This window comes from Pezoporus wallicus, unplaced genomic scaffold, assembly GCF_028554395.1.
Source record: "Pezoporus wallicus isolate ANWC-B61680 ecotype Strahan unplaced genomic scaffold, APGP_CSIRO_Pwel_v1 contig_5261, whole genome shotgun sequence".
Taxonomy (NCBI): Eukaryota; Metazoa; Chordata; class Aves; order Psittaciformes; family Psittacidae; genus Pezoporus; species Pezoporus wallicus.
In genome coordinates, this window is record NW_026642423.1 from 897,899 (window position 1) to 925,346 (window position 27,448).

At 60.5% G+C, this 27,448-nt stretch overlaps 1 protein-coding gene across 2 annotated transcripts; it reads right to left on the minus strand.

Annotated features, from left to right (window-relative positions):
- On the minus strand, positions 1 to 27,448 carry ASIC4 (acid sensing ion channel subunit family member 4). Of its 2 annotated transcripts, none has more exons than XM_057430231.1 (10): positions 26,184 to 27,448; positions 3,586 to 3,730; positions 3,314 to 3,441; positions 3,066 to 3,225; positions 2,658 to 2,714; positions 2,407 to 2,560; positions 1,941 to 2,032; positions 1,563 to 1,642; positions 1,117 to 1,221; positions 1 to 829 (listed from the first exon to the last, which is right to left on the minus strand). In XM_057430231.1, exons 1-10 carry the CDS (start codon positions 26,757 to 26,759, stop codon positions 710 to 712), a joined length of 1,617 nt encoding a protein of 538 aa, XP_057286214.1. In that variant the 5' UTR covers positions 26,760 to 27,448; the 3' UTR covers positions 1 to 709. The 2 variants fall into 2 exon arrangements, with proteins under 2 accessions (XP_057286214.1, XP_057286213.1); XM_057430230.1 differs by lacking the exon at positions 26,184 to 27,448 and adding an exon at positions 3,966 to 4,696.

The following is a 27,448-nucleotide window of genomic DNA, read 5'->3' on the forward strand; positions in this document are numbered from 1 at the left end:
GAGGTGGCAGTCACAGTGCAGGGGTCTGGATGGGAACTGCAACGAGGGGCTGCAGCTGTGGCAGGCTGCAGGAAGTTGGGGAGGGCGGGCAGGTGTTTGAGGGTGTCACAGTGGTGGTGCCATGCAGGTGTGGCTGCAGGTGGGGTGTCCCTGGGCTGGCCGGGGTGGACTGTGCTGCTCAGAGACATGCCCTGCAATGCCGCTCTGCCCTGATGCAGGAAGAGAGGGGGGAATTGTGTGGTCCCTGGGCAGAGGGAAAGCTGCTTCAGGTACGTCTCTCTCCTGGGGTAGACCACGCAGGGCAGAGACTCCCACCCTGGAGGGGCCAGATGGGAAGGGCTTGGAGGGTCCTGCAGGAACCACAGCTTACCCCAGAATGCTCTGCACTGCCTCTGCCCTACACCCCACTGCTCTCCCAATCTGTCCCAGTGTGCCCATTCCCCTCCATGCCATGTGCTTGAGACGGGGCTGGACCCATGTGCTGGGGGCAAGTGGAGGGGACAGGCAAAAGGGCTGGGGGGGGGGTCACTCCAGTGCCAGTGCCTCAGCAGCTCTGGCAGCATCGCCAGGGGTGAACAGCAAGGGCCAGTCCTGGCAGTGGGGTGGGGGAGGCAGGGGCCTGCACTTGCTGCACCCGCTGCTGCAGTCCCTCTCCATGCAGGAGATGGGGAGGAGGGTCCAGGGGTCTGCCCCCCTGTCCCGAGCTGGCCTAGCAGGCGAAGTCCTCGAAGATGCCCTGGTGAGGGTAGTGGTGGCGGTGGTGGTGGTTGGGCAGGATGCCCGTGTTGTAGGCACCCTCCACGTGTCGGCCCAGCGTCTCACAGGGGCTCTGCAGGGATGGCAGTCAGTGGGGTGTGCAAAGATCCCATGCACCCTGCTCCCCCAGACACCCACACCCAGCAAAGCCTGTCCCCAGGAGACTCCCAAGAGACCCTGGGGGGCACCCAGCTCCCTGCCACTCAGGGGCTGCCCTGGCTCTGCAGCCTGAGGACACCAAACATGAAGCAGCACTGTCCCTTGCTCCTGGGATAACATCCCTTCCACCTAGGCTGAGGACAGACACTGCCCAGGCCCTGCCCTTGCAGCACCCACGGCAGCCCAGACCCATGGGGATACCTGGTCCTTGAGCTCCTCCAGTCCCAGTGTGGCAATGCTGCCTGAGGGCTTCTTCAGGGGTGGCTTGGAGCGTCGCAGGACCCGGCTCACCCTGTCCCGGATCACCTGAATGCAGACAAAGGGTCAGCCTTGGACCCACACACAGGAGGCACCCCACGTGTGGGCACCCCAGCCTGCACCGACTGTCACCCGCTCCCCTCCTTGCATGGGGGACTTGGGGCTGACAGTGGGGACAGCACCTCTGCCCTCCACTCTCCCCGTCCTCAGGACACACAGGGATACTGGAGGATTTCCCAGTGCCTCCTGCTCGGCATTCCCCAGTTTGCGGGCTGTCATAAGCCCCTGGGGTGCGCCATACACTGCACTCCCTCCACAGGGAGCCCGGCAGATGTGCTGTACCTCACCCAATCCCACTTCTGACACACAGCCCAGAAGGTTTGGCGCACCTCATAGACATAGTCCAGGATCTCCAGGATGGTGAGGATGCTGGCACCAATGAACAGGCCCATCTGTCCCCCGATGTCCCCTGGGGATGAGAAGGAGATGGTCACCAAGACACACTGGGAGCCTGGGGTGGGCCAGTGGGGATGTGGGCAGTGGACTGCCAGAAGGAGAGGGACAGTGTGATCAGAGGGGCAGGGATGGCAGAACAGAAGGAGCAAGACATATGCAGGACAGGAGACAGCCAGCAGCATGCCATCCTTCAGGCAATCTGCGGCCAGCTCCTGCCCTCTGTGGTCCCTCCCTGACTATCCCCACGTCTTCTGGGGTTCGGACCCAGAGCTCCCCACCCCAGGGTCCCATGAGTAAGTTGGGGGAGTCACCGAGAAGCCCAGCAAGGTCGTAGGCTTTCTTCTGCTCAATGGCCTCATAGTTGAGTGCCTCAAAGAAGATGTCCAGCACCAGAAAGTTCTCCCTGTGGGGGCAACATAATGGTCAGCAAGGAGGGCTGGTCACTCTCCCACCACACCTGCCCCCGAACCTCCCCTGTCCCCCAGCCCTCCAGCTCTTAAGTGCTTCCTGTTATTCAGGATGGTGTAGTGAGGACACAGAAGGGGTATGTCCCAGGCCAGCAGGAACCATGGGGTGGGGAGGTGCTATCAGGAGGGCTGGGAGGTTAGGGACGTGTCAGGGAGATACTCTAGTGGCAGCCATCCCTGAGCAGAGGATGCTGCAAGAACCATGTGTGGCAGGACTCACTCCATGCATGCTGGCAGGAGTGGGGTGGGGGCTCCCCAGGTCCCCAGCTCCCTGCCCACCCTGCAGCACACCCCAGCACCAGCAACTCACCGGATGTAGGTCTCATTCTTGTTGTACTTGCGGGCGAGGTAGCGCGCTGAGCCCTTGTTGGGGATGCGCACCATGGAGATCTCCTTGCCATAGCGGGTCAGGTTGCATGGCGTGGGGCAGCTGCAGCGCTCCTGGCTGTCCTCCACCGCCGCATCTGGGGGCATGCACCCATTGGCAGGGTCGCATCCCCCCAGCCACCTCTATGGGGGCACCCTGCTGGCCCCCATCCGCCCGCTTGCCACCTCACCTACCCAGCGTGTGGTCAGCACACTCGATGTACACGTTGGGGGAGCATATGGACTCATTGCCTGCAGAGAAGCAGCTGGTTAGGGGGGTGGCAGTCTGGCCCACTTCTGCCCCCCACCCTTGATGCACTCCCCTGGAGGCAGTGGGGAAGAGGTGGCCCTTGAATGCAGAGGGGATGGGATGGGTGGCCCTTGGGTGCAGATTGGCTGGGGCAGGAGTGGCCCCTGGGTACAAAGGCAGACAGAGGCTAACCTGGGGTGTAAGGAGGGTAGGACAGGCTGACCCAGCATGTGGAGAGGACGGGGTGGTCTCTGGGTGGAGAGGGATGGGGCAGGGGTGATCATTCGGTGTAGGCTGTAGCAGGCCAGCGAGCCCTGGGCAGGTGTCCCCGTGCCATCATGCACACCCCTCACCTGGCATGTGGACCATGCGGCAGTGGCAGCTCCGCACGACGGCCTCCTTCTCACACTGCAGGCGGCAGGCAGCAATGCTGTATGTGTCGTAGCCAGGCAGCGTCTGCTCCCCCTGCACACTGGCCCGGCAGTTCCCCCATGGCTGCGGCAGGTAGGTGAGCTGCCAGGGTGAGAGGGGCATCGCTGCAGGGCTTCACTGGGCTGGGTGCCCGCAGACACCTCCCTGGGCTGTGGGTATCCTTCCTTACCCGCTGCTCCTGGCAGGACACAAAGGTCTGGAAGCCGGGCGAGACACCAAAGCCCAGTTGATGGATGTAGGGTGGCTCATCCTGGCTGTGAATCTGGACCCGGATGCCAGCTTCAAATGACGTCTCATCTGCAGGAGAAGGACAGAGGGGCTGCATGCATGCACCCCCCCAGCACAGCTCTGGTGCCTTTTTGTCTCATTACCCCCACCAGCGTGCCCTGCTTGCCCAGCAGCCCTCCCTCCCAGCTCTGCCTGCACCGCTGCCCCACTCACTCGTCTCTCTCCAGATGGGCAGGTACTCTTCCTGCTGGATGTCCAGCATGATCTCCAGCCCGTTGCCCATGCCACCTTGGCGGGTCACCCGTGGGTTCCTCCGGTCCCCGTTGAATGTGTAGCATTTACCATACCGTGTGTAGACCTGGGGATGGAGAAGGGGGTGGTGAGGGAGCAAGCAGGGTGTTCTGCAAGCAGGATGAGGTCCAGGAACCCCTTTGCAATCCTTTGGCAGTGCTAGAAAGGAAGTTTGGAAAGGCTCATCTAAGCCTCCCCCTCCCATGCTGCCACCCCTTTACCCTTGCTGGGGGATGTGAAGCTTCTCTCCCAGCGCCCATGGGGCAGTCTGGCTGTCCTGCCCCTGCCAGGTGGGAACTCACAGGGGCAAAGTGCTGGGGGCCGCAGTGCTCTCCCTGAAAGCGGCAGTCTACCAGCATGTCCTCGATCTGGTGGCCCAGGCGGTGGAAGAAGCTCTGCATGGTGTGCTCGGAGCGGCGGGGTGGCAAGAAGCGTGAGTAGTTGGCAAGACGTGTCAGCCATGCACGCCGGTCCTCCCCCAGCACGGCCAGCATCTCGGCCACCAGCGAGTGGTTCTCCCAGGCCAGCCCCAGCCACTGCCCCACTGAGTAGAGATCGGGCTTGGTGAGGTGCAGGAAGCGTGCCCGGTTGGGGTTGCAGAGGGTGACAGCCGGGAAGCGGAGCTGGGGGGCTCGGGTGAGGCGTGCCCGGGTGTGCACGGGGCGCGAGAAGAGGTGGTGCAGGCAGTCGGTGGCGCCGGTGGCCAGCAGCCCGGCAGAGGCCAGGAAGGCCAGGCTCCAGAGCAGGCGGCGCAGGCGGGACTGTGGCCGGGTGCACATGTAGTGCAGTCCGGGGATCCTGGTGGCTCGCAGGATGCCGACGGCGAACTGGGCAACGCCTCCATCCTGAGCCGCTGTCAGAGCTTCCCCATCCTGGCAACAGGCAAGGGGCAGTGGCATGGCTGCAGTCAGGGTAGCTCCTCTGGAAAGTGGGGTGCAGGCTGCTCCCGAGGCTACCCAGGGCCCCTCCAGGGAGCTCTCCCTCCAGGGAGGCTTTTGCTCTGCACTTACCTAGAGACAAACGTGGCAGGCGCCTTCCGGAGCTGCTCCAGTGACGGGTGATGGGGGGGAGAGGAGGGGGCTGCTACAAACACGCCTTCACCCATCCTCCATTCGGGAATGGAAAATTCCTCCCTGAGCAGGGCTGGGACAGGAAAGGGGGCTGGGGGTATTGTGTTACCCTGGGCAGAGGGACCTGGCAGCCCGAAGTGCCCCAGCATGATGGGCACTTGTGTCTGGGCGGTGATTCCCTGTTCCAGTGACACTGTGTGAGAACTGTGCATAGAAATGCTGCTCTCCAGCTCATCTCCACTGTCCTGTGCCCTGGCCCTGCTTCCCCGCGGGATCCCCAGCTGTGCCTTCTCTGGGGCTGGGAGCCCTGCCCCACATGGGCAGGACAGTGCCAGGCCTGAGGGGCTATGGACTCCTGCCAGCAGTGCTCGGGACCACATGTGTACCTTGGTCCCAGGTGCTGTAAACTGGTATCCCCTGCCCTGGATCTGAGGACCCCAGTGGATCTGGGTCTTGTGGGTCAGGAGGCACAGAGCCATGGGGCGGGAACTGCATGTGAGCCCACCTGAGCCCGGCGGGTGCTTTGAAGTGACAGTGATGCTGTGATCAGAGTGCGGCAGGGGCGGGGGGGGGAGTATCTCTGCACCGTGCTGTCAGCACGGCTGGCAGGGCCCCGGCAGCCTGTCAGGGTGCCTGTAAAGCTCAGCACCGCGCTCCCGGCAGCTTCTCATCTCCCACTGCTGCTGCTCCCCCTGCCTCTGGCACCAGCCCTGCCAAGGCCCGGGATGGCCCCCGGGGGGTCCCCAGACGCTGCAACCCCAGGATGAGCTAGGGCTGTTGTGCCCCCTGCGAAGGGCAGCATCCCTGCTGCTTCATGGCAGCTGGGCAGGACGAGGGCAGCAGCAGAAGTGAGGACTGGCAAGAAGGGAACTCCAACTCGCCTCAGCAGTGACTCCAGCACCATCCATGCTGCAGGCCTTCCTGCCTGAGCAAGGCGTGACTCTGTACCCATACTGGGGGCCCAGCCAGGATCCAAGCTAGCATAGAATCACAGAATCACAGAATGGTTTGGGTTGGAAGAAACCTTAAAGCTCATCTAATTCCACCCCGCGGCCATGGGCAAGGACAGCTTCCAGCTGAGCAGGTTGCTCCCCTGCGGGGCCTGTCTCCGGCAGGGGGCAGCAGGGCACCGCGTTTTCGTCCCGCCGGGCACCGCTTCCGGCGCCCGGCCCGGTACCGGGGCAGCCCCTGGGCCGGGCTGGCCGAGCTGTGCTCTGTTCTGCGCAGGGTGGGTGAGGACAGCATCCCGGCCCCGCCCGCCATCCCGGCAGCGGCGGCCCAGGGCAGCGCGAAACAGGAGGCCCCAGGCACGGTGGGTCCCGGGGAAGGACGGTCCCCATCCCACCCACCACGGGATGCCGGCGCTGCCGCTTGCTCGGCTGGAAGCGCAGATGTTCTTGCGAGGCCGCAGTGTTTCCCTGGAGCAGAGCTGGGATCCCCGGGAACACGAAGCTGAGGCCGTGGGGCTGCCCTCGACACCCCAGGGCTGGCACCAGTCCTGACACTGTCCCGCTGGTGCCGGTGTGAACAGGAGCGTGGCAGCGGAGTCCCTGCACTCTGCACCCTCGGGACCAGCCCCGTGGGTCACCCCAGCCCACACTGAGCTGTCCCTTTCAGCCCATGTGTCCCTCACCATCCCCGGGGCACGGCTCGGCCCCCCCCCACTGTGCTAGCACGTCTGCATGGGGCTGCTGGAGCTGGCTCGGCTTCTTGCTGAGATTTATTGTGGCTCTGAGAGCCGGAGGCTGCTAGTCTGATACCATCAGCACCTTGCACACCAGGGCAGCTTTTATATTAGTTTTCTTTTAAACGGAGGATGAGCTTCCCAGGCTGGAGGAAATGTCATTTCTCTGAACGCTTCCATCTCATGTCGGTTCAGACATCTCTGGGCAGTATCATAATCACCCTGGAGTCAAGGGAGGGATGGGGACACGGTACAGAGGCTGGGGCATGTGGGGACAAACAGCTTGGGGACAGGGACCAGTGTTGGGTAGGGCTGGGGAAGAAGGACCAGCGGTGTTGGTGGCCTTGTCCACTGTAGCCCCGGGCAGGTGGGCATATGGGGAGGGCATCTGAGTTACTCACTTGTCGGCTGCCAGGGTGCCAAGGCCAGCTGTGAAATCGTGCTGGAGAGAGCACAGCGCAGTCCTGCAGGGCTTTGCCTTTCCAGCATGACAAACTCAATTAGGTAAGAGGGAGCACGTGAGGAGGAGGAGGAAGGGCAGAGGAGAGCCTGCCTGCACTGGGAACATGATTTCCTCCCTGCAGCTGACCCAGAAAAGTGCCCTGCAGGGCTGGAGTACATATGTCCATCTGAGGACAGCACTTGGGGCACAGGCCCCAGGGCACTCTGCTCCACTTGCCAGGCATGCATGGGTTCTGCAGCTTCCCAGCTGGGATGGCAGGATTTCCACACCATGTGTGAGTCTCCCTGCTCAGACACTGCACACTGGCATCCCTGCACCATGCTCATGTGCAGGGGAGACCCCATTAAGGAGGGAATTTCTTTATACAATTCCTCCTTTCCCTGCTCTCTGCTGTGGAGACACGCTGACCTTGAGAGGAATAGCTGCTTGTACCTCAGCAGGCAGATCCCAGCCAGAGATCACTGGGGGGTCTTGTATACTCCTCCCCACCCCACACAGCTTCCCCCCCCCCCCCCCCCCCCCCGCCCCCAAGTCCTCTCCACTCCTCTGGGGCTCACTGTCCTGATCCCCTGCTTTCAGGAGCCCCAGGGGAACAAGGATGCTGCCCCCCAGCATCCTCACCCCGGCTCACAACAGCCCACCTTGTGAGCACAAGGACCAGCCCCATGCACTCCCAGTCCCACATCCCCATCACTGGCAGCCCATTGTGCCAGCCTCCAGCTGATCCCAGCTCACACAGGTATTTCCGTGGCTTACATGGCTCCCCATGGTATTTAGCCTCTGGAAGACGACGTTAAACATTGCAAGCAGCGACAAATCCTGATTGCTCCGAGGAGACAAGAGGCCGTGCTAAGCTTCCAGCCAAATGTTTTCATGCAAGAGAAATGAGCTGCGGCATGTGCAGCTCCAGTGCTCCTGTATGCCCAGGGCACCAGCCCTGCTCCCACATCCCCACTGGGACACCCAGCCCTGCTCCCACATCCCCACTGGGACACCCAGCCCTTCTCCCACGTCCCCACTGAGACACCCAGCTCTGCTCCCACATCGCCTCTGCATCACACAGCTGGCGGGCAGGCCCTGGGCATGGGCACACCACACAGGAGTGAGCACTCCAGCATAGAGGCCCTCCTGAGAACAGTCATCACTGGGGTATGATGGGAATGAGGACAGGGAAAACACTGGAGTCTTCCCACTCGGGGCTTGGCAGGGATGCTAGTCTGTGTGTAACCTTAAGAGTGATCTCCAGCTACCCCAGCCTAGAGACCAAATTAGCATGGGCAAGGCTATGGTATAAAGGAAAGCAGCCTCCTAAATGGGAAATGCTGCTTCTGAGTGACCCCGGGCAGCTGGAGGCACAGGGATGCTCTTGGACAGAAGATATGGCACAGGAGCTGGGGACAAACCGGAGCGACACTGGTAGAGCTGGGGCAATGGCACACCCACCATGCTGCCCCTGCTCTGCTCCTGCCCCTACTGCAGCTGTTTCTGCCCCAGAGCACAGCTCTGCCAAAGCCCCTCATTGTGCCCGCAGCCCCTTTTGGCAGCCCCCCACCACATCCCCAGCAGCCCGCTCTCCACACACAGCACATCAAGGCCCTGCCTGGGTGCCCCGGGAGGGAAGCTGGAGCGCTGACGCCAGCATTGCAATTGCCCAGGATATGAGATCTGCTTGGATTCAGCAATTTCAACTCATTTCAAGCCTGGTTCTGCAGCAATTTTCTGAGCCAGTGGGATGTTTTTGCCGCTGCAAACGTCCCCTCTCATGCATGGTCGCACCATTTCCCTTCTCTGCTCCCAGGAGGGCTTGGGGAACTGCGCCAGTTTGGCTCAAATCCAGCTCCGGTGGCGGTATGACCATCCTCCACACCAGCAGCACCTCAGTGCAGCCCTCTGCCCAGTTCTGTGGGATGCAGCTGTGCTTGTGGGGCTGAGGCTCCTGCCTCTACGGGGCACTGGGCTCTGCACCCTCAGTCCAAGCAGATCAAGGTATCTTCAGCCCCAAGCAGGGCACACCAGCTGTGGGCTAGGCTCTTTGTTTTGATCATCCTGTGAAATGCCAAGCTCTGGAGCATCCTCTGCAGTGCCCAACCCACCTCCCCAGTAGGAGAGAGAGCAGTGGAATGGCAGGGGCCTGGGGGATGCTGTGAGCACATCCCAGAAGAGCTGGGACCCCTCATGCCACTGCAGGTGTGTCTCTGTCCACAGGACAGCCTGTGCCAGCTGAGCCCCATGGCCAGGCCCAAGTCAGCAGCAGAGACATGGGTGCATGCTGGCAGAGCCCTTCCCATGCCAAGCAGGTTTGCTGTTGGAATACCAAGTACTCAGCTGTGCTATGGGCTGCACCACCAGCCAGGCAGAGCCGCAGAAGGCACCCGGGCTCCAGCGCTGAGCAGGGCCAGCAGGTCACAGCCAGGCTGCAGCATCTGGGCCAGCATGTGGCCCAGTGCCCCCAGGAAGAGGCAGGATCTGGAGTAGGGCTCCCTGCTCCTGGCACGTCTGGAGCATGGGGATGCGATGCATGGCAGAGGGACGCACTGTGCACATACCTTCCCAGTGCATCTGCCCCAGTGCTGCCAGTGACAGCTGTAAAGGGGGGGACACTTGGCACCATACTGCTTTCAGAAGGAGCATCGATGACAGCACAACCAAACCCATGTGCCAGGAAAAGAGCAATCCATGCAAGCCGTTGCCCCAGGAGTCCTGCACCAGCCGAGGCAGGAGCTGTATGGGGACATCCTGCTGGCGCCACACAGAGCCTGGATGGCTCTGACACTGAAACAAGGGGCTGGGGACCCCAGGTCTTCACCTCTCAGCCCCACTAAGCAGCCATGGCAGCACACAACTGCCTCTGGTAGCAGAGCAAGTGTCATCACAAAGTTGTGCTTTCCTCTGCCGCTGCTCCTTGGGGAAATTCATCCCAGAATCTCACTCATCTCCTCATTTCCAAACTAAATTTATTCATGGCCAGTTTGTACCATTTGTTCTCGTGCCAGCATTGTCCCTCGGTTTTAATAGCTCTTTTCCCTCCCTTGTGTTTACTCTCTTGATGTATTTATAAACAGCAATCCCATCCCCTCGCAGCCTCCAGCCTGCCAGCCTGCACATGCCAATTGCTCCTGGTTTCCTCTCCGGATTCAGGCACTGCTTGCCTGTGTAGCTCGGCTGCCCGGCACAGCATCTGCTCCAGCTCACCAGCAGCTTCCTCAGCCCCACCTGCTCAAGGCTCCAACACTGTGCCAGTGAGATCCCTGGCCAACACGGACACATGGTTCCTGCCCTCTCCATCCCACAGCAGCCATGGGCCAGCATCCCACCCAGGTCAGGACCACCCCACCTGAGGCTAAACTGCTACCTTCAGATCTCCCAGCAGCTTGTGCTTTCATATGGTTCGCTTGCACCAAGCACTTTAAAGCATCAACCAAAAGGGTCACTCTGGCAAGTGAAGGAGCCAACACCAAAGGAATTGCAAAAGATGAAGTGCCGGGGCTGCTGACAGAGGTGGGAGGTGTGCTGTGGTTCAGAGCAGGGGCGGGGGCAGGAGCTGGGGAAGCCCACTTCAGCCTTTTGGCAGCCAGAAAATCTCTCTTGAGATGTTGAATGTGCTGCCTATCTACACTGGTCTCTCCCTAAGCATATGGGTTGGGCGCTGGGGCTGTAGGAGGTTTCTGCCCCACGTTTCTGCCTCTTGCTTCCTCTGGGAGAAACATAGGGAAAGCTGGGGGCAGAACCAGGATGTGCTCAGTGTCACTGGAAAGATGCACGAAAGCTGTACTACCGAACTTGCTAACCTGGTTAGCTGGCTTGGTTTTGGACTGTGCTGAGCAGCAATCCTGCTATCAATCTGTGCACCCTCTGGCTCTCCAGCCGCTTCCCATCCTCAGATACCCCTGTGCCCGGCACACCGCCCCTGAGCACACAGCACAGCATGCTACGGATAAGCGCTGGTATGGGCTGCAGCTCAGCCTCCCTGCCGCAAACCCAACAAAACACACACATACAGACAGCAATAATTATGGCTTTGGGTAGTGGGCTCCTCTTGGCAGGCAGAGGAGACTCAGCACCATGTGTAGTGCTGTGCAGACACAGCTGGTCCATTCTGCTTGGCTTCAGGACCAGAAAAGGACGCCCAGCTTGTGATTTCAGGTGGAGAGGTGGCACTGAGCCCATCCATTCTGCAGGCTGGAGGAAGCAGGGAGCATAAAGGATACCCAAAAGTGGGGTACACAGCGTTGCTGGAGCTCTTTTGTGGAGCTCAGGCAGCCTCTGCCTGCTTTCACCCTGCAAAGACCCCAGCGCTGCAGGATGTCCCCTGGCCTGCACATACATCTGTGCCTGATGCTAGTGGCTTTTGGCTGAGAGGTATGAGAGGATCTTGGATGCCAGGGGCCTTGCCTTGCTACCCTCCGCATGCCGGGTACTGCGGGGAGGCATGCAGAGGGTATGCAGTGCCCGCGGTGATCCTGCCCAGCACAGGCAGGGCTCTCCCGGCCCCCGGGGAATGCTTATCTTCGAAAGCAACCGCGCAGGGAGTGCTGTGCCTCCCGTCCCCAAAGGGTTAACAAGCAATTTCCTTTGCTGACAGCTCGGAGACCGTTCACTATCGACTGCGGGAGAATAAGAGGAGAGAAGCAACGAGATAAAAAGGCAGCAGAGCTGGCACCGCCTGCTTAATCCCAGCGTTTAATCTGCTGGGGCAGCGCAGGCAGCCTTATCTCGCCGTCCTTCTGCTGCTCCATCTCATTACTGCTCCCACGGCTGCGCGGGCCGCGACGCCTGGAGATGCGGGAGCTGAGCCGGGGAACGCTGGCCTGGGGCAGTGGTACTGCCAACCCGCCTCGCTCCACTGCCTCAGCCCCAGCTTCCTCCGGGCCCACTGAGCTGGGGAGCATACGCCAGCACCCCACGCCTGGCACACGCATCCCCCCTGCTTCCCAGCTGGAGCGGCGCGGCTGCACGGGGACACACACACAGCGACATGTGCACACAGACTGCACCCACAGAGCGTACTGTTTTACACATGGTGCTGTTCGCGCCTGGCATTGTCACACAGGCCTGGGGCACACTGCCATGTCACACATGAACTAACACATTTCTTTGCCCCCACTCATGTGGGGTGGTCCAGCCTGCAGGATGCTCATGTGCTCCTAAGTGGATGGAGAAGGCAGAGCTCTGTGGGACAGTGCAAGGAGGACATAGCAGGGTCAGCATAGCAGGCAAGACAAAGCCACCTCATCCTGCATGTCCCCTTCCCTTCACCCTCACCCGTCCAGGTGCTCCCCTATGGGTGCCAGACCAGCTCCACTCTCTCTGCTCGTCCCATCAGGGACACCATGGTTTATGTCACTGAGTCATCCCCGGCCTCGCCCTGCATCTCCTGCAGCCACAGGGCAGAGTTGGGGGACACCTGGGAGCAGGCAGGTGCCGGCATAGACATGGCCCCTCCAGCCATGGCATTTGTCTGTAAATCCGCAGCATTGACACAGCACAGATGAAGCCTGCACACTAGCTGGGTTGTCACGGGGGTTATCCTGTTGCCTATGGATGGATTTACACTGACAAGATTTATTGTCACCCTGGCTGAGGCGCTGCCAGTGCCTCGCTCTGCTCCTCTTGCAAGACTGTGCTGCCTGCTTGTGGGTGCCATTAAGAGCTATGAGCAGCATCTTGCCAAACAGCCACTGGCAGAGTGGGTCCCCAGACCGGAAGAGAGGTGGGCATGACCCTCTGCTCCCCACTGCCAGGGCTGATGGGTCCTCTACCCGCCTGTCAAAGGGTGCCTCACTCACCCTCTCACCACTGCAGCAGGATGCGGGGAGATGCTGGTCCCCAAGCTGCACCAGGCTGAGCAGAACACACATCTGCGCTTCCAGAGATTTGCTGACGGTGCTGGCAGCACCACTCCAGTCACAGCTCAGTGGCCTTGCAGCAATCCTGTGTGGTGTGGGGCTGCTGGGGTGGCTGTGCATGGAAGCACCATAGGCAGGATGGCCTAGGCAGGGAGATGGGGGAGACCTCCCAACCTGCAGCCTGACCCCAGCACCACATGGAAGTACGCAGGGTGGCTATGGGAGCCGGGGCACTGTGCACCCTCTACCCCAGGGTGACAAGGGATGGGCAGGAATAGCCCCAAAAGTGGAATTTCAAGGCTCCCCACCCTGCCCTGGTTCCTCACCCAAACCCTGCTGCCTGCCCCCCCTGCCATGCTCTCCGGCACTGATTTCCCTGGGGCCAGCAGGGATTGCTCTGAGCCACCTGGTGCAGCCAGACAGGAGCTGAACCAGGCTAAATCCCCAGCAGCATGAGGGGCAGCCACCTGCCAGCACCCCCTCTGTCCCCAAAGTCACCACATAAGCCCCATGCAGCTCCCCCACCACCCTGCTCCATCCCAGCTCCCGCCTCTTCCCCTTCTCCTTCCCTCCAGCCGCTGAACCACCTCAAATGATGCTGGGAGCTCCAGTCTATCCGCCAACATAAACTTGACCCCAGCATGTCATAACCGAAGGAAACAACACACAAACAAACAGCCCGAGCTCTGCTGCACCCTCCTCTCCAGGGCCAGCTCAGGGGGGCAGCCTGGGTGATGCTGTAACCCGCCAGCACATTGAGAGCCAGAGTGAAGTGGGGTGATCACAGCCCAGCGGGAAAGGGCTCGTTAATAGCTGAGCCCTTTTAGTAGAGATTAGGGAGCTGCGCGGCTTTGATCTTTGATTGCCAATTTGCATCTTGAAGGCGCTGGGACCTCATCCAGCCTCAGCGCAACCCTTTGTGGTTATCTCATGGCTAATGGATTTGTTCTTAATGCTGGAGCGTGCAGGCTAAAGGCTGATTAAACCCTCTCCGCGGCGCTAAATCAATGGAACAAACATGATAGGGGTTGGCTTTCCCCAGTCTGCACGCTCCCGGCGGAGGGGCTGATCGACAGAGCCCCCACGCCCAGGCACTGGCAGGGACTCCCTCCATGGGGTTGCCGGGCAGGCGAGGAGGCACAGGCACCAGTTGGCAGGGGAAACCCCGCAGCCTGCATCCCTGTTTCCCCATCCTCTGCTCACCATGCAGGCTGCGATGTGCAGGGGGGGGTCTCAGGGCTCACAAGGTGTCTGCTTCTCGTGAATGCTTGAGCCACACTGTCATTGTGCTGGTCCTTGGTGCCTTCAGGAACTCCCCAGTGTTCCTCCCTGGCTCCTCCAGGCTCCTAGGGCTTGCTATGGGAGCAGGGATGTGTCCTGGTAGGGATGGGATGGGACAACATGCCCCTGCAGCTGAGGGACTCCATCCCCTTTCTCATGCCCCCTTTGCCTCTCATACACTGGGGAGCAGCACTGGCAGCTCTCATCTCTGTCCTTCAGACCATCTCTCCTTTCCCCTGCTTAGAGCCCGCGCCATGTTCCCAGGACCGTCTGCTGCATGCAGCCCATACATCATGTGCTGTGAGCAGGAGTATCTGTACACACTTTCCATAATGACTGTGGTCTCCACTGCATGCCCAGCTTCAGGAAAACACAACTCCCACTGTGTCTGCAGGCAGCACTAGCAGAGGGGACAAACTGCACCCTGCCCATGGGTGCCACAGGAACAAGTGGTCACATATTCTACCTGCTGTCTGGGCTGGGAGACTAGGGAGATGAGCAGCTGAGTTGGGCAGGACCAAGATTTTGGAGACTATGAGTTGTTGGGAGGAGGGTTGTGTGGCTGCAAGCACAGAGAAGACCACCTGAGAACATTTTGCACCCTCTGCTTTTTGCAGGGCTTATGGCATCACTCCAGATGCTGCTAAGGAAGAGCTGCCTCCAGGTCTGGTGGCAGTTGAGTAACAGGACTCCCAAGCAGGGACTGAACTGGGCTCAGTGTGAGCTCAGGACTCCAGGGCCTGTGCTGGAGGATGAGACATGTGCTGCAACACAGTGAAGCTCAGACCAGTGCCTCGCTGGGAACCAGTTTGTGGGGAGACAGTGCCAGGAGCAGCCCCAGTGGTCCTGGGCTGTGTCCATGCCAGGCTCGGCCCTGGTGAGCAGTGGTTCCTGTAGAGAGAGCCGGGCTGCCTCACGGCACAGAGCCGATGGGATCACACTCTGTGATTCCCATCTGCAAACCTCACTATTAAATCATCTCCCCTCTGCCAATATTTGCCAAGTGTGGGAGATAAAGTGGCTACAAAAGTCATCGGTGCCAGCATTTCAATCGGTGCGGCTGGAACCAGAGGGGCAGCTGGGCAGGCCAGCAGTTCCCTGGAGTGATGGGTCCCTGATAGCTCAGCCCCCAAGCCCCCCACCCGGGCTTCTGGCTGAGCAACCCCATTGCCCTACCTGCATCAGTGCAAGGGGAGCCAAGACCCCCTCACGCTGCTGCACAGCACCTCTGCCTGCATGGGATAGATGCTGATGCCACGGGCACAGCTGCCTGTGCCAGCCTGCCCCAGGCATCAGCACAGCCCCCACCCCTCACCCCCACCTCTGCACCAGGACAGTTATCTCCACTCTGTCAGCATCTACCCTGCAGCATCTTCTCAACACAGCACCAACTCACCCCCTCCAGTACTGCCCCATCCAATCCATGTCATCCCAGTGTCCCCAGCTACCACTGCCCTGCCCTATGCATCCCCTTCTCCCTTGCACCAGGCTGCCTGCACAGCCTCTGTGGTGGTCTCTGAGTAGGTGAAGCAGGACATGATGCCAAGATACAGCTCCTGGAGGAGAAGCCCAGAGCATTATCAGCCCAGGGAGTTAATTAAGGTCATGTCAGACGATAAGGAAACAGGATGTCAGAGCGGCGGCGGCAGCGCAGGGGATCAGAGCCTGAAAAACCGTCTATGAAAAGCAACTCCACCAAGATGTGATCAGCCAGGTGCTTGGGAACAGAGTGGCTGTCATAGCTACATGCACGGGGGCTCCAAGCACAGCACCACTCTCACTGGACCCATGTCCAGTATGGGGTGGAATAGGTTGGGATGGGGATGCAATGAGAGCTGGCTGAGGGGCCCTGGTTATCTGCTTCTGCCCTCAGGCAGGATTAGCTCATCCCGGTGCAACCAGCACCACGCCATCAGGGCAGGAATCACTGTGAACCTCTGCCCATAATAAGCCCATGTGATTGCAGACACTCTCCAATCAGCAGGACCACAAAGCTGGGTGCACCAGGCTGCTTGACAGCACTCGCACTGCTCCTGCCTCAGACTGGTCACCTCCCTGCTCAGTGATGGCTTTGCCTCCTGAACCAGAGAGTGCCATGGGTCCAGAAGAGCAGAGCTGGCACAGCACAGCACAGTTCACAGCAGGACAGTGGGAGCAGGCTGGGTTGGGAGGGACAGGCACTGGGGACACACTACCAGTGCAAACCCGTATTTCCTGGCTGGGTGGGAGCTGAGCCACTGGGGCATAATTAATACTCTCATCAATCTCAGCTGGATTTGCATCATGCCCTGGGTCCTGTGCTGCTTGGGAAGGTGGGCTGCTCCATGCCTTCTCCATGGGGGTCACAGGCCCAGTGTGGGCCCCAGCTTGCCCCTACATGCACCCCATCTCTCCTCGACCCATTGTCCCCCACAGCAGGGCACCCACAGGCCACTGCCTTGTCTCACTCCAGCCACTGGGGTGTTGAAGACAGATGGAGATGCTTCCCTCTGCCACACAGTCCCTCCTTCACTCCTTGGGCTGTGAGAAAATTTCAGGGAAGGCAGCTTGTGAGTGAAGGGCACAGCAGGGTTTGGAGGGCAAAGGGGGGTGGTCGAGCTGCAGACACCCACAGCCCACCTCTACATGCCTAGGATGGGGCACAAGGCCCATGGGCAACATCCACGGCTGGTGTCTGCTCTCCTGGGACACTCACCTCCCTCCTGCTCCTGCCTTGCTCCCCTGGCCCAGCTGAGCACCCCGAATGGGTCTCCAGCCTGAGCTCCGGTCTGGGAGGAAAAAGACCAGAAAAGAGACTGTGGTAGTGTCAGGGGCACCATGGTGCACGCAGGGACATGGGTGCTACCCACAGCTCTTGCTTTGCTGCCCTGTGGGTGCAGGTGGCAGAGGGACAGGACAGCAGAGGGATGTGGGGAGTGCCACTGCTCCTCCGGGCATGGCAGACCAGTGAGATATCCCTGTGCAGCTGAGTGCAACAGCTCTCCACAGCCGGTACACTGCTGATAGCCACTGCCTGCCCTGTGACACGCGGGGACTGTGATGCTCTGGGCACAGCCAGGGTACAGACAGATACAGGAGGAGACATGGGCATGCCTCCTGCCCCCAGGGCTGCCCACTGCAGCCACTGTCACTGGAGTGCCTCACCTGTGCCTGACCGCAGCACCCACAGCACCCTCTGCACAGCCCACCACCGAGCACCAGGAATTAAAGTGTTAATGAGCTGAAGGGTCGGCAGTTAGCGATTAATCAGGGGCTCTGCTCTGATGAGGCATGTGCCTCCTCTCCCCTCTCCCCCTGCCCATCCCAGGGGCTGGTGGCTGGCAGTAAGCCAGCGGATGCCCCCAGCCCCTGCTCTCTATCTCACAGCCACCATGGGCAGGGGCCAGCCTGGCTTTCCAGCCCAGCTGAGCTCCCCGACACAGATAGGGGTCCCCAACCCTCCATCCACTGGGACACAGCACTCACAGGTCCTCCCAGCCTCTGGCTTTCTTGCTGTGCTCACCTTCCCGGAGGCAATCGGCAGGGAGCCTTTTGTTCTGCTGGAGCAAAACCTGTTGAGTCCGGCTGAGCTTAGGCAAGTTCAACAGCAAGTGAGCTCTGGTCCATGTGTGTGCCCGGGGAGGAGCATGGTGAGCTGGGGGTGCCTCTGCTGATGGGCCCCGCCCACCTGCATGAGGTTGGCTGGGGAGGCCCAGCCGCTTGGGCAGCGATGGGGACAGGGCAGGCACATGTGGGAGCCCTGAGCCCCGGCAGGTCAGGGGGTGTGTCCAGCCCCCCAAGACTGGCAGCGTGGCTCAGCGGCAGGGCCATCCTCACCTCCGGCTCGGTGATACAGCTGCAGTGGATGGGGCCGGCAGCATCCTGCCCGTAACTGCTGCTGGCGCAGCACACTGGGGCACGGCTCAGAGCACGAAGCGAAGGTTTTGCAGGGGACAGCCACCCACAAAACCGTGTGGGAAGCTGCTCAAGCACGAGCTTGACTGCTCCCCGCTGTGAAGCCCTGGCTGGCTTTCCCCCCCTTGCAGAGTTAGGATGTGGCAGAGATCTGGCACCCTCCTGCCCTCACACCCTTGCCATGCAGCCCAAGCAAGGAGCGTACCCTGGGGATGAGTTTCCGCTCTGGCTGCATGTTGGGGCAGCACCTGGGAGAAAAGGCCAGCGACCAGCAAGGAGCAGGTTAGAGAGATGCATGTTCTCCCCTACTGCACAATTAATCATGAGAAGTTTTTCCTCCTTTCGTGCATGAAACAAAATTTGGCAGGGCGTTCTGACCACAGGGACTTGCTGCTTGCTCTCCAGTAAAAACCCAGCCACATCTGGCAAAGAAATAACCTTAGAGCATCCCTGTGTGCACAGGCAGGAAGAGGAAATGTTGGACCAGGCAGGAATACTCAGTGGGGCTTGGTCCACAGCCCCCCATGCAGTGAGCACCTTCAGCTCCTGTGTTTGCTCCCACTCCACAGCCCCCAGCACACACATAGCCGTGCTGCTCTGCTGGCCTCATTGTCCCTGCCCACAGGGGCTGTTATTCTGGTCCTGGATATATAAATGCCCAGGCAGGGTCTCCCCCCCCACTGCCAGTCAGCTGGGTGCTGGCAGCAGCCCCTGCAGCCCCTGCCTGGGCTCTCCTCCCACCCCTGGCTGCCTCCCCCTGGCCGCTCCATCACCCAGCCTGGCTGGAGCCTCAGCCCATCGTTTCTGCAGCAAGCCCAAGCCTCCCTAGCAGTGTTCCAGCTATTTGTTATTGAAAAAAGGGGGAAATACGGTTTTCAACAATTATTGTTTTTTCCACCTGACTGGCTGCAAACTTGTTAATTTTTTTCTTTAATGTGTGAACAGTGTCGACGACAGCTGCATGTGAAATGACTCGACGCCCTATCTGTGGGTCCCTGGCTGGCTTTCAGCGCTCGCACCGCAAACATTGCCTTCTATAAATAAAGGCCTATATCTCATCAATGGCAGAACAGCAGAGCTTTATATAGTCGTCTTACATAAAACCGTCTCTCTTTATGGGCTTCAAACCATTTGCGTCACTTAGTGCAGCTCCGTAAACCTCCTGCTCCAGCCGCTCCCCTGCGGAGGGAGACCCGGCATGGCTGCCCCTTGCCCCATGCTGCCGACAGGGAGCCGGGGGTCTCACCACCCCCCCACAGAGCCAGGCAGCAGCTGTGTCCTCGTCCCCCCACCCTGCCACCTTGGCACACACTTCCCTCCAGCCCGCCTGGCCTTGGCAGCGAGCATGGCATCCGGCACTGCCAGGCACCCCTGCATCTGGGGACTACCAGCCACAGGCCAGCACTATGTACCCTCCCCTCGCCACTCTCCCTGTCCCTGCCATGGATCCTGGAGCAGCACAGGCAAGTTCGCTGCGAGGTGCCACGCCATCCTCCATCACTTGGGAATCAGGGACCCGAGGGTGCAGGGTGACCAGGGATGTGGTGTCAGGCTGTGGGCACCAGCTGGATCCCTTCATCTCCAACTCTGACATACAGGGGAAACAAGTCCGACCAGTGGCTTTCCACCCCACTGCCCAGCGAGCACCTGGCATGGGGCATGCCAGTGTCTGCCCCCATGGCCACAGAGCACGGGGCCCACCTCCAGCCTGCCGTGATCCCTGGGGGCCCTGGCTCCATATGGCAGAGCCTGTCCCTCTGGCTCGCTCCAGGCGCCTGCCTGCATGCACCGATGGGTCGTGAGGGGGTCAGAGCCTCCTTCTGGGGCTGCAGCAATGCCTGCCTGCAGGGAAACATTCGGCACCCCGGCTGGCAGTGCAAGAGCCAGGGGGACAAAGCTGCAGAGACTGTGGTGACAAACCTTTGTTTATCCCCATGCTACTCCAGTCACTACCCTGGGTGAGAAGGTGGCCAGAGCTGGAGGAACACAGGGATCCAACAGCATCATGGCACTGGGACCCTTGGTGCACTCTGCCCCATGGCTGCTCCCAGCACCACACGTCCCTGGGACCCCTGCCATGGGTGACACTGGCACCATGGCTGGGGTCACTGCAATGCCTTGCCTGCCATGGTGCCCTGTGGCATCCAACCACACCACCAGTACAGGGCACCTGTACCCCAGCCTGCTCTACCTCATGCCCAGAGCCACCATGCCCAGTCAGCCACATTACACCTCATGCAGCCCCCCTTATCCCCTAGCCAGTCATCCTGCACCTCATCAGCCCCACAGCCCTGTGTCCCCAGGCACCAGCAAGCACCCACCCCTGGGGCCAAGCCCCTTGGGTGCTCCAACCCCATCCCTCCCTCAGCCACCCGAATGCCCACCCCACTCTGCAGCCAGCAGCACTGGGGTGGCAGTGCCCCCAGACACCCCACAGTTGCCCTAGACTGGGGGGGCAGCAGTGCCCCTGATCTGCCCAGCCTGACACGTGGTACCAGCCTCGTGGCACGTCCCACATCCCTGGGGAGCCACATCAGGCACGGGCATCCTGGCCGCTGGCTCCCCCCCATATCAGAGACAGGCTTATTAAGTGTGTGATATTAAATTACCCAGATAAGAGCATAAGAGCTTTTAAAGTCAATTCATTAAATATAATTATGAAGAGAGCTTTTTTATGCTCACAGTGATCCAATCTCAATCAGGGAGACGGTGGGAAAGCCGCCGGCTCCTCCAGCATCTCCGTTCCCCTGCTGTGTCGCCTCCGCGCCCCCTGGCTCCCCCGCCTCGGTCCCCTCCTGTGCAGAGGTGGCACCCACGGCCCCTGCTGCCTACCCCACTGCCCTGGCATCCCCTCCCCAGTGTCACCGCTGGTGCCACCTCCATCCTATGGGCTTCTGCTCAACAAAGGGGCGGGAGAGATGAGGCAATGGTGAGGAGACAAAAGGCCCGGCAGGGATGGGGAGGACAGTAGCAGGATATGGAGAAGCTTGGGGACAAGAGCCAGCTATGTGGGGAGCTGAACACAGGTTCTTCCCAGACATGTGTCTTCTTCTCCACAGAATCTGACCTCCTCCTTTTCTGCTGTGGAGCAGCCTCCTTAGGGACCTAGTGATCCATCCTCACTCCCCAGGCAGGAGAGGTGCAGACTTTCCTCCCCTCCCACATTCATTAATGGTGCTTTTTGACCAGTTAATACCTGCCAGCCCCACAGAAGTTGCCCCAGCCCACAGCCAGACTCCTCACATGCAGCCCAGGTGGCCTCATGCCAGCCATTTGCACTGGGAACCCCCTCTCACCCCGTGCACCCCCAGCCACACTCAGGACTGAGCTCATCTTTCCTGGGGGAAGCCACAGGGGAGAGGGGGTCCCAAAGGCACTTCAGGAGATCCACAACCCTCATCTACAGCCAGATCGCCAAGACACCCCATGTCCCGTTGCCATAGTGCCCCGAGACCTGCTGTGATAAGGGGCTTTGCGGTGACATCCCGAAGTGCAACCAACCCCTCGCTGACCACCACAGTACCCCAAATTCTCATTACCCCTATATCCACCCTCCTGCTGCTGCAGCCCAAGCACTGCAGCCCAGCTGGCCAGGAGCAAGGTGGGTTCTGGGCTGGGGTCCCTGCATAAGGCTTCAGCGGGGGCTGGTGGGAGCAGCTACCCGCTGCTGGGAGCTGCTGGACTGACATTTATTTTTAGACGTGAATTGTATAAATTAGCATTTCTCAGTGGATTAAGCAGCAGGAATTGTGTAAAATTAAATGGCAATGAATTGCATTAAAGTCCCCCGTTTTCTGGCACAAAGAGCGCCTCGAGCCGTGCCCAGGCGGCTCATGTGTAACAGCGCCCGAGCTGCCACCGCCATGGCTCCAGACAGGAGTGCGACCAACCTGTGGTGCGTCTGCACCTCAGAGACACAGACCTGAGGACACACAAGCATGGTGGCCAAGCTGTGAGCACGGGCACTCTGGACAAATTGAATCCCTGGGGAGATGGCTCAGGCGCTGGACTGGGGCTGCAGGACATGTGTCCGTAGAGTCTGGTGACCCAAATGAGCAAGGCTGGGCTCTGACGAGCAGCTCACAGGTATGGGATTGGCAATGGGTGCTCCAGACTCTCTTGGGTACCAACACCACCAGCCTCAGACCACCCACCATCACCACAGTGATGCCACCTTCCAGCGGGGATGATGCTGTGTTGGGACCCGTACAGCACTGCCTGGCCCCAGACCCCCTCTGTGCTCCATCCAGGGCATGTCCTGCAATGCCTGAAGACTAATAAGCAGATGAGAGGCCCCTGGTGAGCCCCCAACACTCCGGAGCACACTCAGCCCCGCACAAGGGGAGAGGGGAAACAGGGTGGGGGCTGAACAGGCATCAGGCAGGGCAGGGCAGGTGAGGAGCAATGAGTCCAGCTCTTTTACTCCACGTCAAAATGGGCTGAAAATGTGACATTTATTAAGCACAGTTCTGGTGGAAAGGTCAGAGAGAGTCCCCACGTCGGGATCAGCATTAGAGGCAAGGGGGGACAGTGGCAGAGCCTTACTGAGAAGAAGCAGGAGTGACAGCCTGCTGCTCCCCCTTCCCACACCCCAACCAGGACCATCTTGGCGTGCAGCTGAGGATGCTCACACTGTTTAGTCATAGGGGCTTCCCCATCCGGGGTCTGCGTGGGGTGCTGCCCATGTCCGGGGCAGGCGGGAAGCCCTGCCTGGAAAGCTGGGGCCGGTGCCAGCTGCGAGACGCACTGCCAGCTCTCAGCAACCTCCCTCTCCCCCCAGCCTCCAGCCCTAGCAGGACTGGCTTCGGCAGCCACACATCAGAAACAAAAGGCTTTTGACAAGGGGACGCGGTTTTGAGAAAGGCACCAGGCTCCCGCCCGGCCACGAAAGAAACCTCCTGCCGCAGCCGCTGCCGGCGAGCAGGCAGGATATTGCTGCTAGTCGGGAGAGACCACCTCTACGCACCCTCTCCCGCAGCCCCAAGACCCCTTCACACTCTAGCTGCACGCCTCCCCGAAGCACCGCTGAGAGGGCTCTCCCTTCCCACAGTGTCTCCTGATGTGGCCAGCACCGGCCCCGGGCTGTGGCCACACTGAGTGCCCGGCTTGGGGACGAGGGTTGGGCACAAACCACCTGCGGTAGCTGAGCCCCAACCGCGCGGGGCCGCTTCCCAACCGCCTGCTTAATGGCACGTAAAGAGCGCTATTGATTTCCCGCACCGGCTCCACACGCTCAGCACCCTCTCACCGCAGCTGCTCTCGCCCAGCTATCAGGGCTGGCACCCACCGCTCTCACCGAGGCACCCGGCAGTGTGCCGGCGGGCACTGGACAGCAGCAGGGGCAGCCCAGCCCTGCAACTCCGTGCAGAACGGGGAGTAAGGGGCAGTGGGGTCTGAAGGGGCTCCAGCATGGCCCTCCGGCAGCCGATGCAGGGGGGCACATTTGTCAGCGGGGCTGCAGGGGAGCCTTGCTGCGGCTCGGGGCTGTCCCTGCTGCCTGGGGAGATTTACAGCCCAGCCAGGCCTTATTACATGGAAGATGCTTATGCTGGGCACCCCCCCCCCCCCCCCCCCCCCCCCCCCCCCCAATAGTTTCTTAACTTGCTATCCCATAAAGAGTGTAGATTTGTGACGTTGAATAGGGGAAGATCATTTACTACTCGCAGCTCTTATTTAAAGGATCCATACGAGTTATTTATTGTATAAGCATAGACTGCAAGCTCTAGCGCAAGGGGACATGCTCCAGCCTCTGTGCTGCTCCTGCTCCTGAGCAGGAATCCAGCCAGTGCCAGCCCCACGGCTTGGCCACCCTCGTGCTACAAAACTTCCAGCCTCTGGATGAAGTCCACCTTGTGCCCAAAGGGAAGGAAAGATTACAGCACTCCTGCAAGCACAGCTGCAGGAAAAGCTCCTTCCCTTCTCCGACATCCCTGGGGATGCAACCTCTCCTCCAGGGGCTGCAGCAACGGGCTGAGCGTCCTGAGACCCCAGGCCATTTACCCCACTGGGATGTACTGCAATCTGGGAGCCCTCCATCACTGCTGGGACATGCTGTTACTCACATATCCACCCACTGTAGTGGGTCTACAAGAGCTTTCTGAACATAAAGGCACACATGGGGATCCAGGACTGGGATTGATGAAGCCTGGAGCTTCCTGCCACACAACGGCTGGGTACGGGGCAGCCTGGGTGTCCCTTCACTGAGGACACAGCTGGGAGGCACAGGAGTACCCAAGCCCACACATCACAGCTGGGACTCACCCCGCCTGCCAAGCAGCTCACGCTGTGTTTCAGTCATTCCCAGGAGGCACAAGGGACCAATTCGGCTCAGGGAACAAGAGTAGGAGGCTCCAGCTGCAAACGGTGTGATGCCTTGACAGGTTCCACTGGCAAGGCTTTGGGACATGGTATATGGCAGAGGGAAGTCACATCTTCCCTCATCCTTCCACAGGTAAATGCCCTGCAGCCTTTCCTGCCCCAGGTTCACCCCTTTGCTTCAGGCAAGTGAGAGGTGACAGGGATGCCCTTTCTGCTGACAGCCCTTGGTGTCTCAAAGGCTGGGCTGGAGGGCTGAAGGCTATGGGAGCCCTGGTCTTCCCTTCTTTGGGCCATGAGCTGTGGATCAGCTGGTACTAACCATCCTTATGCCTGAAGCATGCTCTAGTGCAGGTGCTGGCACACCAGAGCTCAGACCTGTAAGCAGCTGAGGCAGGCAGGCCAGCTGGTCCTGCCTGGTCACCTGCTGAGGAACCAGGTCCTGGTGACTGTCCTGATGGTCACCCTCTGCTGCCACACAGCACAGAACACACCACACACCGTGTCCACGCTGTGGGAAGCTTGTACCCAGCCCCTGTGCCTGATCTCTGCCCTGCCAGACTCACAAGTGCAGATCAGCACTCACCAAATCCCATTGCCACTCCGTGCCGCTGCCTGGTACAAGGCTGAGCTCGCTGCTTCCCCCGCAAGGCAAAGCAAGCAGGATTCCCCAGGAGGACGCCAGGGCTGGAGCCAGCGTGGCCGAGCCACGTGCAGGACTGTCCAGCACCAGAGCTCCCCACTCCCAGCCCTGATGAACCACACTTCTCCCTGGCAAACTCCAGCAGCTGGCATAGAGCAGGCACGCAGCCCAGCAAAGCCCTGGGTGGAGCAGGGCTGTCCCCTCGCTGTTTCCCAATCCCGTCTCCTTCCCAATCCACTGCAATCCCCATGCTACCACATCGCACAGGGCAATTCCCCCCGAAACGGTGCTTTCCCAGGGACAGCATCACCCTGGGCTGCGAGCAGGCGTTGTACAACACCGATGGGCACGAAGTGAAACAAAACATGCTGCATCAGCCATTTCCAGCCCCACGGAACCTCCTCTTCCCGCACAGCATCCCGCACAGCCCATGGCATCACATCCCCCTCCCCGGCACAAAGCAGGCTCCGGTTGGCAGCCCTGCTCCTGGGGGCACAGCAAGCCAGCCGAGCAGTAGCCCCTGGCAGCCGTAGGAGAGAGGCGGCTCATTTCCAGAGTCATTACGGTTTGAAAAGGGTCCCATCAGGTATTCCGCCCGTTCAGCACATTTATTTTCCCAAACCACAGCGGGGATTTGTGATTCCAGGCTCAATATTAGTGGGATCTGCACTCTGGCAGTGCCCGGCCAGGAGCTGTCTGCCTGGGCAGGCAGGGCACTGCTGGGACAAGGCCCTGCCAGCAAGACCTGGACTGTGGGTGGGCAGCCCCAGGCAGCCCCTCACTCACCCCCACTCTTGTGCCTCTGAAGTGGGTCCACTCAGCATGTGTGTGAACACGTGTGCAATGCTGGCAGCCTCCAGATTCACACCCATCCCAGCACCAGCCCTCTCAAATGCAGGAAAGCTCCCTGATGTGCAATGGGATGTCTCCTGAGCCACCCCAGCCACTCTCCCTGTGCAAGGCATCTTGCAACAGAGCACCTCAACCCAGAGGGAAGCACAGGCTGGAGCAGAGCGCTACATCACTGCTTTCCCACTGCAGCTTTCCCACTGAATACCCACCCTGGGGACTGCTGAGCACCGCTGCTCCTGCCCCTGCCTCACAGCCCCTCTGGCACAGACCTGCTGACAGCCCAGTCCTGCGGCACAGAGCCCTGCCAAGAGCTCCCATGGAGGATCCTTTCTCTCCCTCTGTGTGAAACTTGGAGGGAAACTCACACAGAGAGATGCAAACTTGAGCAGCCTTGCTCCAGTGAGGCATGTCTGGGTGCATGCCCCCTGCACTGGCAGGGACCCCGGTGAAGCTGAGCCAGGTGTGCACTCACCACAGTGAAATCATGCGATGAGCAGTTCTCGCCGCTGAAGTTGCAGCTCTTGAGCATATCATCGAGCTGGTGGCCGGTGCGGTTGACAATGTCAGCCATGTCGGGGTCAGGGTAGAGCAGGTCCGTGGCCTTGTGGCCATCCCGGTCCTTGGGGGGCAGCCCGGTCATGTTGGCCAAGTGGAAGATGTCAGCATCGGTGAGCGCTGAGTGCCGGTAGCGATTGATGTTGCAGATGGTGATGGCGGGGAAGACCATCTCACGCGTGGCCTCCTCATCCAGGGCCATGACGTGGGGGTGCTCCAGGTAGAGCAGCGCTGACTTAGTGGCCTGGTAGAGGAAGAAGGCGAGCGAGGCGAGGAAAGCGAGTGCCCAGAGGGTCTGGCGCACACCCAGCCCCCCTGACCGGCAGATGTGTCCCAGGCCGTGCAGTGTGCTGGTGCTGGCGAAGGCAGCCAGGTCCCGAGAGCGGGGCCGGGCAGGCTCCTCGATCAGGCTCTCCTTATCCCCTTCTTCTTTCTCCTTCTGCTTCTCATCCTCCTCGGCAAATTTGATTTTACACACGATCTCAATCGGCATCTGCCCCTCGCCGCCGGCGTGCCCAGCCAGCGAGCTGCCCCCCGGCACGGGCACTGTCCGAGAGCCCTGCCAGGCGCTGGGAGGGGGCTCGGGTCCCCCCCAAGCCCCGGCACGGCGCCGGGAGGGCCGAGCCGTCTCGGGAGGGAAGCGCAGCCCCTCTCAGCAGCTCTGAGCCGCCGCTTCCCTCTTGTCTCACTAGTCGATCGTCTCCTTGTGCCTTCGCTTATCAGCACAAATACAGCTGTCAAAAACCCCTCTCTCTCCTCTCCCTTGCTCTGTCTCTCTGCCTCTCTCCTTCGCTCCTTTCTGGTTAAGACCCCAGCAGATACAGGCAGCATTTAGGCATCATGTGCTAATAAAATCCAGGGAATACTTAATAATTCAAGACATGTCAACATTATTTCATCGTCAAATAAAGAGCGAGCAGCAGAGAAAAGAGGCAGTGTGAGGGGGCCCGGCGCCTCCGGGGCAGGGAGCCGCGCTGCACCCTCTCTCCCCAGCCCCAGCTATGAAGTGCTGCCGGAGCCACTTGTTTGAATGGCTCGGGAGCTGCTGGAGCCGTGCCGTGCCGACCCGTGCCAAGCCGAGCCGAACAGAGCCGCGTCGTGCCGAATCGAGCCGTGCCTCGCCGCTTTGTGCGATGCCGAGCAGCGCCGGGTCGTGCGATGCCGAGCCGTGCCGAGCCGTGC

Bases quoted from the DNA above. Each gene is read 5' to 3' on its own strand.
- ASIC4 (XM_057430230.1), bottom strand. From the start codon at position 4,562: ATGCCACTGCCCCTTGCCTGTTGCCAGGATGGGGAAGCTCTGACAGCG. The intron at 2,033-2,406 runs GTGAGTTGCTGG...TTGCCCCCACAG, and splicing joins AAGAATGAGACCTACATCCG to GGAGAACTTTCTGGTGCTGG. The intron at 1,222-1,562 runs GTGCGCCAAACC...GTCTGCATTCAG, and splicing joins TCCTGGACTATGTCTATGAG to GTGATCCGGGACAGGGTGAG.